General features: G+C 35.9%; 2 protein-coding genes across 2 annotated transcripts in view; one reads left to right on the top strand and one right to left on the bottom strand.

Moving 5' to 3' along the window:
* The first annotated feature begins 237 nt into the window (after positions 1 to 237).
* LOC120631096 lies at positions 238 to 4,323 on the top strand. Its single transcript, XM_039900530.1, has 3 exons — positions 238 to 426; positions 508 to 669; positions 2,679 to 4,323. The coding sequence occupies exons 1-3, from the start codon at positions 369 to 371 to the stop codon at positions 2,897 to 2,899; spliced, it is 441 nt and encodes a 146-aa protein (XP_039756464.1). The 5' UTR covers positions 238 to 368; the 3' UTR covers positions 2,900 to 4,323.
* Positions 4,324 to 9,222: 4,899 nt separating this feature from the next.
* The window catches only part of LOC120630901, a 33,183-nt gene continuing 27,924 nt past the window's right edge, over positions 9,223 to 14,481 (bottom strand). Inside the window, exon 3 of the mRNA XM_039900239.1 lies at positions 9,223 to 11,360. Coding sequence (XP_039756173.1) covers positions 11,155 to 11,360 — 206 coding nt within the window. The 3' untranslated portion in view covers positions 9,223 to 11,154. The remainder of the gene's footprint in view (positions 11,361 to 14,481) is intronic.

Genomic DNA, 14,481 nt, shown 5'->3' with positions numbered 1-14,481 from the left:
AGGTTGATGCATATCATTAGTTAGCTCAAACTAACAAATAAAATAATTTATTGTAATGGGGTTACTCTAGTTGAAAGGGCTAAAATTCTCCGGAATGATTTTTCCCTTTTTATGGTATTTATATTTTGTTTCCTTCTTTGGCTATATACCCCATATGTGGGGTACATGTGTATAGCCATGTATAGCTCATGTCATATCTATTGCCATTCTTCTGTGGTAACGTTGTCTATGAAATGAAGGAATATTATTATAGGAAGCTTTACTTTGCTTCTCTGGTTATTATAATTTTGAATTTTTGACTTATCAGTTTTAAAGGGCAGGTTTTCTTCCAAAATATTTAGTTAATATTTAGTTTTGCGAACGATAAGATGATTCGTTATTTAAAAATTGTAGTATGTGTATTTCTCGTATATTTCGTAGCCGACGGTGAGAATTATTATTAAGTGTTGTGTATGGTCACGCCCAAAACAATTAGCAATATTTTTATGTATGCTTATTACTTTTCAGTGTTCTGCATAAAATGCTGGAGCTGTAGATCGAACAATGACCCCAAATGCGCTGACCCGTTCGATAACAAAACAGTACCAATAACCGATTGTAACGAAGAGAAGGGATTGATCAACTTTCCTGGTTTGAGACCAAACATGTGCCGCAAGATAAGGCAAAAAGGTAATGAACTGCTACTTTAATAGTTATTAATTTCTGCATATCAACAGCAAACCTTTGCTGACTTTGCTTGATTATGGGTTACGATGAATTTTGAAAAAAGCTTCTGTTAAAAGTTACATACTTAGTGATTGCGTGATGAGAATGTTCAACTGTGCATTATAAGGTCCTGGGTTGGATTCCCAGTTTGGGGCTAAAAATATTGGGTATTGTGGTTTGTTGCCAAAATTTCTCAGTACCAATACTGTGTTGAGAAATTGCTGGTGTTCAAACTTGTACCTTGGAGAGCACATTAAGCTGTATCTCTTGGTTATTACTGCTTAAATGTGATTATAATTGTTAAATCCAGTTAACAATTGCTGTGGTGGGGTGGGCCGCAGTGGTGTCCATAAGATATGCAACAGGCGGCCAGAGGATATTAAAAGGGCATAATAAAAGTTATAAAAAAGCCGACCCTTAGGTTTTTATACAATGTTCTGGAGATTTTCTCCATTTTGTTTAAGCTGCCTACTTAGTGCATACCCTGTGTATATACCCTATATGAATGCCATTAGTGGGGCTATGCACTAAAACAATTCCATAAGAGGAGGATTATACCCAGCCATGTATGTAATGTAATTTGAAAAATAGGTGGTGGATAAATTGTAAGGTTTTTTAAATTGGTTATTACTGGTTCAGTAAGATTTCTCAGTTCCTCCAACCTGGAACTAGAAAATTGGTATTATCTTCCCCTGTTCCTTAGAGAGTGACACACACAAATTTGTACCTTATACAGAAGTCACATTTAATGCTATTGAATTGGAAATGGTCATAGATAATGGAAGTTCAAAGGGGTTTGTAATAAAAGAAAAAACATCAAAATATTTTTTGCTTCAATATTAGGAAACATTACTTAGGACTACATTGTTAACTTATATACAAGACAACACCTCTTTGAAATATTGGAATAATTATTTAAATACCAAATACCTATTTACAAGTTTCTTCCAAAGCACAAAACCCTCAGACAGTCTGGATTTGGACCTGATCATTTCTCTTCATTGACAACAAAGAGTGGGTGCCACAGGTTGAGAACAATAAATATTAAGTTAAATAGTCAGTAATGACAGTATTTTCAAATTTTTAAGAGAATTTTTTTATCGTTTTTTCATTATACATCATTTTTAAAAATACATCAGTTTTGACCCCTGCAAATTCTAATTTGTTAAATTTTGAAGTGTGATAAAATAAAGATGGAATTTTTGATATTGAAATCCATTTAAAAATTCAAGTTAGTGACAAATGCAATTGGTTACTTCATAAACTCCTGAAAAAGTCACATAAACACTGCTGTTGGCCTTTATGGTTTCCCTTTTTGTGATGTTTGAAGTAAATTACTGTTCAATACACATACATCACATAATCTTCTTCTAATATCATGAAAAGTTAAACTTTGTTTGTATGTTGCAGTTATCCCCGGTAAATATTTATCTCTTTCTTCTTCTTCTTAGTCCTTTAAGCCCTCTCAGAATGAATATGGGCATTGCAATTCCCTAATGGTTGTTGTCCATCTCATAAGTCATCTTGATATGCTCTCACATGACATGACTCTTAAAATTTATATAATTTTTAATTAATTCTTTTTTATTTTTATAATCCTTCTGTATTACCAAGCTCAAAATGGATGAAACAATGGTCATTGAAGATATTGGTATACCTACAGTCGTATCTAGATTAATTTCAAAATGGCATAAACTGATAATTCTTAAAAAGTGTCTCATTTCAAAGATATATGTTTAAGTTTTAATAAAATAAAATCAAAATAGCAGACAATGGGTAAGCAAGGTTCCATACCAAAATCTTCATTGCCCTTTGACAGTTTTTATTTGTGTCTTTGAGTGGATGGCCTTGAAGATTGGGACCCTATCACAAGTTTAGGTTTATTTTTATTTTCAGCTTCCAAGCCCCTTATAAATAGATCAGTTAAGACAAAAAAATATACATTACAAACATTATTTTATTTTAATTTTCAGTTAATGGTGAATGGCGTTACTTCCGAGGCTGTGCATACTTGGGCGAAGTAGGTATTAAGGGTGACGAAAGATTCTGCTTGATGAGAACAGGGACATATAATATCTTCATTGAATACTGCACTTGTAACAGTAAAGATGGATGCAATTCATCAGGCATTGTCAGCCCTATGCCTTTCTTGTTAATATCTCTTATAACTCTGTATTTGAAATGCTTCAGCTAGGCTAGGCTTAATTTTATTAAGGAACCGATTATTTGGACTATAATATATATCCTGGATAACATTCATGATAAAAATATTTCAAAAATATAAAGCAAAGCATTAGGTACCAAAAATAATGAACTCTTGAAATAATACACTGCTAATTAATGTGGTTGAAAGCTAAACTATGGTGTAATTAACTATGGTGCCTGTAAAAAGGGCCCCCATACACAATACCACCTGTTGTTTCAGACTGATTGAGTATACGTCAATATTGTAAAAAACTTACTTAATTGAGGATTACAACAATCTTGCAATGAGGCAGCTTATGGCTTTTGCGATCTATGTTTTGATCTTTGTAATATTCTGATACAGTATTTATAACGTTTGGCTTTCTGTGATGCCATATTCTGTTGCAAATAAGTAACGGAAATTTCTTTAAAAACTTAAGATTGATTGGAGCAAGGGATGGTTATGTGAATGGGGCCTTTAATAGATGTCCAGATAATCGGGTTTCCGTAAACTTAACTTAAATTTTACATATCAGAAGTGCACAAAATTATTTTGCTATGCCTTGAACCAAAAGCAACACACCCAGTTCCAGTATTCATCTACATCCCATCATCATCGTCAGTCATTTTGGAATGTTTGTTTGGTCTTTGTCTGGTCAACTGCATCATCACATTGCAGTCAAGGGCTAGCTTGTAGTGGAATAAAAAAAAGGGTTTTCCAAACTATGTTTTCTTGAATCTTTGTTAAATATTGTCATCAGAGTGTTGCTACTATTGTATGTTCTAAGATTTATGAAATAAGAAAAATGTAATTAAATACTTAATTTTGATTCTCGATCTTCCATAATAATGTTAGATCTGTTAAATGGATCTTTGTACCGTAGATGCACACATCACCAACTTTGGTCTTCAGCACAGTGTTTTGTACACACTTAAGATTGAGTAAGTGCCATTGTCTGCATTTTTATATACCGTATCAAAAAGACGTCGCAGACACTACCATTGCATTGGTTAGATTTGTTTACATACTGGCAAGTTTGGTTAATTCATATTAAAGTTCCATCATTTTGCTTGCCAAACTATGCTTAGGTATTTGTATGCTATTATTTTATTTTACAAAAACAGGCTTTGTTATTGTTGAAACTATAGCTATGTGTTGAGCTATATTTAATCGTGACTATTTTACCAACAAAGCTTTGTTACTTTACAAACTTAGCTACTTTAGAATCAGATTAGAAATAGCTATATGAAATGATGACTTTTTTTACAAATGGAGCTTTCTTACTGTAGAAACTTATATATAATATGAAGGTGTAATTATTACTGTGTAATATGAAAGTGTACTTTAACAAAACAGCTTTGTTACTATTGTTTATGGAGGGTAGAGGTAAGGAGAGTCATCTTATATGGGAGAAAAGTTGAAAAAGTGTCCAGTTGTTGCGCTAAATAACAGTTCAAAAATCCTCCACAATGGCGCTGGTGGATGCACACGGTATGGTATGAATGTAGCAATCGTAGATGAATTGAAGTATGCCGAGTTAAAAAAGATATGTCATTATCGACTAAAGTAGTTAATTATTGAGAATTTCAACAACTTACGTTGTACAAAATATTGTGGTAAATATAACCTTACAGATTTATTATAACCAAACGTGCGTTTAGAGTTATTTTATTTCGTAAACAGTAAATAGTACGGTATTTATATTTGGCGCTTCTTTTAAGAGTTACCCTGATGCAAATGTGGCGCCATCCTAATTTAATACATTTTGACGACACTTTTTCATATACACAGATGACTCTCCTTCCATACTATTGTTGTTTCTAAGATGTATGAGGTAGAAAGATTGAAGAAAATTTTAGTTAAATAATTTTGAATCTCAATGTTCTTTTAAAAATTTGAGATCTGTTGAACTGATCTTTCTACGGTGGATCCGCGCAGCCGGTCTGTATGAACTTAATTACTCGTGACGTGAACTCTTATTACTGTGGCGTCATGATTAGCATTTGATTCTGAGTAAAACAAATCTGTCCACTGTGTCTGTGTGGACCCGCTATTTAGTTAGTATCTGCAGTTGTTACAAAGTTGCGATGAAGCGTCTCTGTAAAGTAGATATAAGCTTGTCAAACTTATCTTTTTTAGGTAAGAAAACAGGTTAACAGAAGATAATAGATATATCAATACTATATACAAGACTGACAATTCCGTCCATTTTTATACGTATTATTAAGACAAAATATAGCATACTTTATTAAGAACATATTGTGTTTTCTTTATAATAGCTTACTAACACTTTTTTAACTAGTCACCGTTTTCATTCCCCGACACGCACGTCTAACGTTTCGGACTTATCTGCGTTTTTAATTTAAGCAAATAAAAATTACTTGCTTTAAGGGTGAAGGAAAAAAAGGGGAAACCTGAAAGTTCTCCATTAGGCTTTAACGGCAGGTGAAGTCTACGATTCAGCACTGGGCCGGCGCGGTGGACTATGAACTTTCACTCTGATAGATGATCCGTCCCCTGTAGTGGGCCGGTAATTGGTTGATGAGATGATGACTTGTTAATTAAATTGGCGCCTATTTTGTTGTGGCTGCTCCACATTCACTTGCGAATTCTCGGCGCAAATCTACGTAAGAACGTCACTGTTTCACGCTTGTAAAACTCTGCGCCCTCTGTCGTGTGTCGAAAAAGACCGACTAAAGTAGGGGAACAAAGCGCGAATGTGGTGTCGAAGAACCACGAAGACCGGTTCAAACTTTTATTTCATGGCTTTCCGTGAAATGTGGGATTAGGAGTGGGATTTTCTACCTACTTTTACTTATTCAATTGAGTAAAAGTAAACTAGGTTCGTATGGTAAGGAAAGAGCGCCATCTAGTAAAAATACTGTTTCTCAGTGTCTTCTCAATCCTATGCAATCGGGATTTCGCCCTGGTCATAGTACGGTTACAGCTTTAGTGAAAGTCACCGATGACATTCGTCTGGCGATGGATAGTAAGAAGGTTACAGTCTTGACTTTGCTCGATTTTAGTAACGCTTTCAATACTGTTGACCATCATGGTCAACAGTATTGAAAGCGTTACTAAAATCTTGCTTAGTCTACTGCGCTCCTTTAACATATCTCCATCGGTGATAGACTGGTTTCGGAGTTACCTCAATGGTCGTCGACAGCGCATTCGGTCTGAAGAGTCTTTGTCTTCTTGGTGTGATGTTACGGCCGGGGTACCTCAGGGTGGCGTGTTATCTCCCTTACTCTTCGCTATATTCATTAATTCGATCACTCAAAATATATCTTCTCTCTACCACATGTATGCAGATGATATACAAATATATCGCCACTCAACCACTGAAAATCTTGATTCTACGGTGTCTGCTATAAATATGGACCTAACTGTTATTTATAATTGGAGCAAGCAATATGGACTGAAGGTTAATCCTGCGAAGTCGAAATCAATCATAATTGGCAGCCCTGGAATGATTTCTAAAGTTGATTGGCGTAACCTTTGCCCTATTCTTTACAACGGTGTAGCTATACCCTTTTGCGCCTCCGTTAAAGACCTTGGCATACATTTGGATCAAGATTTTTCATGGTCCACTCATATTAAAGTGCTAAGTAGGAAAATGTTTGCAACCATGAGCTCACTACGGCGCCTACGTTTTGTTCTCCCGATCCCTACCAAAGTTATGTTGGCACATTCTCTCCTTCTCTCTATTCTAGATTATGCGGACGCAAGCTATCTGAATCTGACTGAGGACCAACTGAACAAACTTGAGCGTCTCCAAAATCTTGCTATTCGGTTCATATTTGGCTTGCGCAAGTATGACCACGTATCTGAATTTCGTCAAAAGCTCAAGTGGCTCCCTATTCGCCGTCGCCGGGATCTGCACGTACTTTCGCTTCTGTACTGTGTGTTATTTAATCCCAAAACACCTTCTTACTCGAAGGATAAGTTTAACTTTGTAGGAGCGGCATCTGACTTAAGATCTTGTCGTATGCTGACTTTGAGCATGCCATTCCACAAGACGAAGTTTTATAAGCTTTCCTTCGCAGTTCAGGCTATCGAATTGTGGAATGCTCTCCCTACGAACATACGACAGGCAAAATCGCTTGATATGGTTAAAAATGCAGTTAAAGCTTATTATCTTGCGCAATAAGACGACTGGTTTTTATTTTTATATCACTATTAATTAATATAGCTTTTCAGAATATATATTAGTTTATTATTTTTAAATTTATTTATAAATATTTTATTTTATGTTTTTATTTGTGTATATTTTGTTTATGTATTCGTATGTAGTTATTGGTATGTAGGTTTATAATAATTTTACACCACCTATTTGTTCTCGCTCTTGTTGTCTCCTAATCTTAAGGTTGCCTGGCAGAGATCGCTTTTTAGCGATAAGGCCGCCTTTTGTATTCTACTCCAGTTTTTTTGTGTTTTCAAGATTGGCGTGCAAAAATTATTCGTTAATTATTATTATATCAATTTTCTACATTAAATAACAAGTCACATTTAAATCATTAATTAAAAGTAAAATCAGATTTAAAAAAAAATAATACTTAATAAATAAAACGAGTTCATGAATGTCTATAATTATAATAATTTTCCATTCCATAGGTAGTCATTGATATGATAATAAAGTCTATCCAAAAGTTTATCAAATAAAACTGATTTAAACGTGCAACAGGTAAAAGTTTCAGCGCATCTGGCAAGTGGTTGTAAATTAGTACAGCCATACACTACAGTGTGCACTTTTACTGGACACGGTGAGCGTTTGCATCGGTACACTATATTAGGTAATAACTATTCGTGAACGGTTGATGTAATGCCTAGGGATCTCACTTATTTAGGCATTACATTAATAACTTACATTCGTCGTTAGTGAAAACTGGCATTAGAGTCTACAGCCACTCAGAACTGTGTGGTTTTATAAAGATTTGGTAGATTGGTTACCTACGTACAGCAACGTAGTTATAAAGGCGACAGTCTTGGGTCGTAGGAACAATTAAACCTTATCCTCCAATCCTTATACAGGTCTAGTTTCTTGTCTTTTAAGAGATGGATTACTATCTTATACCCAACGCTGCAATACGATACCGCAATGATTAAAAAAAATACCATCTGGCTGATATTGAGAACATGCCTGACCCGGGAATCGAACCCCATTATCTTTGCTAATTACTTATCCATTGGATTAGTGATTACACTAATTATATTTATTAAGTTTAAACCTTAACAAAAAATATTTTAGGTTGCTTAGTTAGGACTTGAAGGAAGGAAAAACACAGTCGCGTGTATAGGATATAGCATGTTAGGATGACGAATTTGGGGATATTCCGTCAATGGGGTGAACCCACGGCGAAACTATAGGCCGATGGTTCGGCTTTTAACATTAATAAATGGTTAAGATCTTGGTAGATGGAATTACCATAAAAAACCTCGTACCTTCATCAAAGCTTATTAAACTAACTTAATAGAATAGCTTTAGGTTTATGTTGTAGAGCAACAGTTCTTTGTAGAGTTGTACGCATAGTATCTACTCACTTACGAGCAGACCTTGTGTAGGTCGTTTAACTTCTCATGGGTATCAACGGTAGGTATACCTTGCGTAAAAAAGATGTGTAGGCGAACTCAACAAGTTTAATGATGCAAAAAAAAATTAGGTTTATAATTTTTTCTATCGTACAACACCGAAGTAGGAGGCATGCCAATATATTTTTGCATATTATCTCGCGCTCGGAAAATTTTCGTTTCGTTTTCGTTGAAGTTCCGATTTTTTCTTATAATAAATACTTACAGCCTGTGTTTCTCAGTGTATGTAGCATTCTAGTCGTCGGAGAATTTTTGAATTTCTTTGTTATCTTATAAACATACAAAACATAAATACAAATCTATCTTTTGCATAAAATTCCTAGCTTTACGCGAGGCTTCGCTCTCAAGGTAATTTGAAAGACTTTGTACGAATAAGACTTCGACCATAAAAACAGAACACTGTACTCACCTGTTTTAAGGACGCTTGTGTAAACGATGTATTTCTATTAAATAACAACCTGTATGTTAATCTCAGTCTTTTCAACTAACTCTATCTCAAGTAGATTGGTTGCTTTGTTATGGCGTGAAGGAAGGACAAACATTAAAGACACTGCTATTTCACTCCGAAAAGTTAAGAGATACGTACCGCGGATCTAACTCGGTTCCACTGAAAGTGAGTCCGAAGTGGGAAACACGAGGCTATCACGGTCCGCTCCAAACGAGAGAGACCAAACAAAAAAGTTTTTTATTTGATCTCTCTTTTTAGGGTGTCATGGATTCCTTTATATAAATGAAAAACAATGTATTCGAATAGGTTTTTTATAGACTTAGAAATAGTTAGTACGTATAGATAGAACGAAATACAAAATGAATTGAAGAATCGAAGAATCACTGGAATCGCAATTATTTGAATATGTCATAATAAAGACACAATGACAACCTGGGACATTTTACCATAATAATGAAAGTGGTAAAAGTAAAATGGTTAATCTTAATAAAGATGAATTAACTTTTTACACATCACGACACGTAAAAAGTCCTCTGACCAACTCACTACTTAGCGTTATTAGCAACAGTGTTAGCCTATAATTATGATACATAACACTAAATAAGCATTCATTAACAAACACGAGAGCACTCATTTTAACGAAAGCATTGTAAAAATTGGTTGGTTTCTGGTTGCCAAGGTCTCCAGAGGTCTTTTTACGTAACGCGACCTTTTCTTATGTACAAACAGAGGTATAAATAAACACTTAAATCAAATCTTAACAGCTTATTACAATTAGGTACTTACGTAGTCTTAGAAAACTTTAGTGTTAGTTAAAGAAAAAACTGGTGCGATTAACAATTAAAACATAATTAATTAATTATTATTTTTTTCTCTGTGGATTTGGTGTGTACTTTAAAAATTTAGAGATCTTCGTAGATATTTCGATGCAATACTGTAATTCATGTTTCATAACATTTATGATATTTTAGTGTTGTCAATATATGATGGTATCTACCTATATTTCTTAAAATATCTACACTTAAATTTTTTAAGATACTTATTAAATAATTTTATTGTTGTAAGGGACAACGTTATAATTTGGGGAAAGTTACTTTCTTTTTGTTGGCAACATAAATAAGAATCTCATGGAATACATTCCAAAATTCATTAAACCTGTATTGCTAAATTGATTATTTTTAACAATGATAAACTCTTATAGAGCATTTGCATAATGTGATAACGTGGCTATGTCGCAGATTGTATTTTCACAAATTTCGACAGTCGATAGGTACAACTTCTTGGCTTAGGTAGCTAGTATATTCACGAAGATTGTGTCTTAAATAAAAAAAAAAATTGTTTGCATAAATAAATATATTGCTTTATTGTCCTTGCGTGGGTATCGGAAAAAGTAGAACTTGCATCACAAATGTGTTGGCAGTTGTGTAAGTATGCGAGGGCCAGTGGCGTGCATTGGGTTTCTTACCAGGGTATGCATTCAACAGGAGAATTGCATAAAATGGAAAAAATCCTCCTCTAATACGGGCAATATTTCAATTTTAGGGTATGCAGTGCTTTTGTGCATGTATGAAGTGCACGCCACTGGCGAGGGCGTAGCCAAGAATTGCTTCAGCAGGTCTCAAGCAGAAGACAAAGATTGGACACCCCGATTATATCCACTGAAATGGGATACAATTTTTTTTACCCACCTGCCAAAGCCAGGAAATCGAGACGTTTATAACCCGGTTTAATATTTCGACCTTGCACAGAGGGTGGATAAAACTGGAAGGAGGAATGTCTTGTGGCGATACTTGCAGATGCAAAGCCAGGGAAAATGTGAAAATATATGTTTATTATTTACGTTTATTGATTCAAACGCCATGAAGATTTGTTCCTGAGCTGTTTCAGCAAACTTTTGATTTTAAGAGCTTTCCATTTTAAGTTTTTTTTTGAGTTCTCATTGCTTAATGCTCTTAAACTAATACTTCAAGAAAGTGGTGCTGCGTAGGGAGCATCAATCATGAAGCAAAAATAATATATGAGTTATTACGTGGGTAATTTGATATAGATGTGGCAATTTTAAAAGTGTGTTCGGATCCCTAAGGACATCAAGAGTGGCTTAGGGGCAAGCGCTCCCTTGCCCCCTTTGTAAACGCCCTTATTTGAAGGTATTTACGGTGGGCTCATAGCTGTTAAGACAGTAGGTACTATTGGCATGGTCCCCAATAATAAATTATTGAACTTATTGTTACTTAAAAAGTAGGAGGCCGAGAGGTGCCATCATAAGTGCCATAGCCATGCCCACAGCTGAAGCGCCGTTGCAACCATCACGATCGCAGGTTTCGCAGTACAAAGTCACTTCGTTGGCACCAGACGAGGACGCTGCGCAGGCGGTCGAGTAGTCGTCTTGACGCTTCCATGTGCAGCCACGGGATATCACTAGGTTGCCCCCAACTGTGAATCAAAATTAAAAAAAGTAAGCAACTAAATATCATGTAAGGTTAGCTAAGAGTCATTCGGTATGATTTTGTGGGATGCAAAATGCATTTTTTTTAATATAAATTTTACGACACCGAAATGAGAGTTACACAAAGTTGCGATAGGTTTCTACTAACGCACCAGCTGTTTTGAATCTCGGAAGATGGTTCTAGATGATATTGACTAACTAAAAGTTTCTCGGTAGATCTAGATGATAGCACAGTGGGTAGGACTTCGACTTCACGCGCTTGATCGAATCGATCGACCCAGCAAGCACCGCTAACCATTTTATGTTATGTGCGTTGTAAGCAATTAAAATATCACTTGCTTCAACAGTGAAGGACTACATTGTCAATCCTGCATGCCTGAGAGTAACCCCTTCTCATTGTGGGAGGAGACCTGAACCCTGTAGTGGGCTGGTAATCGGTCGATAAGATGACCTTTGAGGAGGGCCCTAAGGCGGAAAGCATGTTGATTCACTGAATGTAGGTTCCTTGCCGTGACCTAGGTAGGTGGGTACGTCACTAAAGAAATAAACTTAAATTGCCTTGTGCACTCAACTGTAGGAATCACTTAAGAAAATCGAATGAACCTATTATTGAATTACTGACTTATTATCAATAAAATTTATGAATTCGTATAAATGAATGTTTCGCTGGCAGTAGTTGAACCAGAACCTAACCTAACATTATTCTTCATTATCATCATAGATTGGTTGACAATGCACAAGCTAATATTTTGTAGGACGCGACGTTCCGAATACCACGGTCTTGGCCGCCGGCTCCTTGCGACTCGTTTGATGTCACCTGTCCAACCGGATCCAAATGTTTACCGGTGTGTAGTCGCCATTCCAGCACCTTGGGACCCCAACGTCAGGAAATAGTAGTTCCATAGAACCAGAGTTACCAACAAATCTCAACGAGTACCGACGCTGAATGGGAATGTGCCGGACACATAGGTCGGAGGAGCGATTGAATAAAATCATTATTATTGTTTACACTTTACATGAAATAAAATAAAACTACGGATATGAGGTTAGATATCACTGTAAATGATACCACTGTACCTAACCTAAATATAATGACAAAGACCTAATTAAGTTTACATACCTATTATTTAAATGTCACATTTACGTCAGTATGCTAATAATAAGATTGCCATACGGAGGAAGACGAGATGAAGCAATGAGTAATACCATGTAATAACGCTGATGCAAGACTTGGCTCACGTTAAAACGTAGGTATGAAAGCGTAGGTAGCTGTATCAGCTGAGTAACTAGATACAGACCTCCTTGGATATTATGCATAAATATAATGCAGTTAATAGATAAAGTGCTAAAATCCGGCTTTACCTAGGTATCACTACGCCCAACTAATAACCTAAGTAGGTACCAAAAGTAGATAGTGGAGTTACAGTATATTTAAGTACTTAGATTCTAAAGGAATTTTGTAACTACCCCTATGAAAAGCTGGGGATGGGTTTATCTGTAAAAAACCGCTCCAAATCCTTTTGAATGCCCCATTTCTAGGGCACAGAGAGAATGGAAGAAGGTATGGTTCTTCCATAAGAGAGAGGGTTTCGAGCATAGATCGACAACGCTACTTCAATGATATTTGGTGGGCGTCAAAGATTATTGTCACACGTTAGTGACATTAACCGGGACCGACTGTTTAACTTGCTCTCCAAGACTGAAAATTAAGCTTAATTTTCCTATAGTCCGCGATATAAGCGCGGGAAGATTCTCGGTAGTTCTTTTCGCGGAGTATAGCAAATTAAGCCTAATTTTCATAATATATCATGGAATTCCGCAAAGTATGCTACTATCCAATATTAATACCAATTTGGTCTTTTTGACAGAAGAATTTAACACTTTACAATTCTTGACCCAACCAGGGTATCAAATCTGTATACCTCGAGCTCGAGTTTCGTATTTTTTATATTAGAACATGCTTACCCAAAAAGGCAGTCATCATCAATAAATAGTCTGTAGTAGTATACTGCTGGACTAAAGGCCTCTCCCACCGGGAGGGTTGCCCATAATCACCACGCTGGGCAGACAGGTTGCAGGTCAGGCCAGGTCGCAACAGATGGCATTAGCAGCACTGAGGTTGTTGCTGCCCATTCTTCATTTTATTCCCTTAGTGTACTCGTACGACACTCGCGAGGAGAAAGGATGGTGACAACTATTTTCTGATCTGCCATCAGCACACGGCACGGTTGGAATAGGTATCTATCAGCATGAGAGCGAATTGCGTCTTTTGAGCTGGGACTTACATAAATAGTACTCGTATATCAGGCATGAATAACTACTTAGCGTATGTCCGATAATTTTCGCGAACGACATGCAAAACAAGAGCATGTTGGTTTTCGTTTTCAAGGTCCTTGGAGTAGGTGGAAGCGAAGGTAACGACTTATTATCAAGAACAATAGAATTGCTAAAACAACATTGCATCGCGTGGTGGTATGCAATTTAGAGACATCAGGTGACTTGGCAGAATGTTGAGCGCCTCTTTATTAAGTTCAAAAATTTTGAAAAAAAAGCAAATGAGTTTTTATCTCAGGGTTATAACCCCTCAGTTTCAGAAGCCTAATTTTATACGATACTAAAATGTTCTACTAGTTTTGCTTTATGGTATGTTGAAAACTGAAATATTTACTGCGCACAAAATGCAATTTGTGCAAAGAGCAAAGACCAGAAAAAAACACCTTCATAAAAGGACTGTTATTTTCTTTAGAATGTACTTAACTAGTCTAATAACCAATCTGACAACAAGGTAATATTGAATTTGTGTCCCAACTGAGGAATGCATCTAAATGAAACCGGCACTTTGTAACTCAAGCAAGTAATATTTGTTTCTCAAAAAAGTATTTCGCATGTATTTTACTACCTACTTCGAGTACGTAATAAAATAAACTTACGCTTTTATTTCGGGTAGGCGGCATTTATACGGAGGTATGTATTCCAATACATATTATTTTTAAGAATTACGAAATTTAATAACATAGTTGGTCGGACTACCTTTTAACAGTAGGGCTCTGTGTGATGGTTTTGAAACCTTATCGTCTGTGTAGGCCGCCATATTATTTTGATAACAAT

This window comes from Pararge aegeria, chromosome 17 (assembly GCF_905163445.1).
Source record: "Pararge aegeria chromosome 17, ilParAegt1.1, whole genome shotgun sequence".
Lineage (NCBI taxonomy): Eukaryota > Metazoa > Arthropoda > Insecta > Lepidoptera > Nymphalidae > Pararge > Pararge aegeria.
The sequence above is the reverse complement of the archived record's forward strand: the minus strand, read 5'-3'. Positions and strand labels throughout refer to the sequence as shown.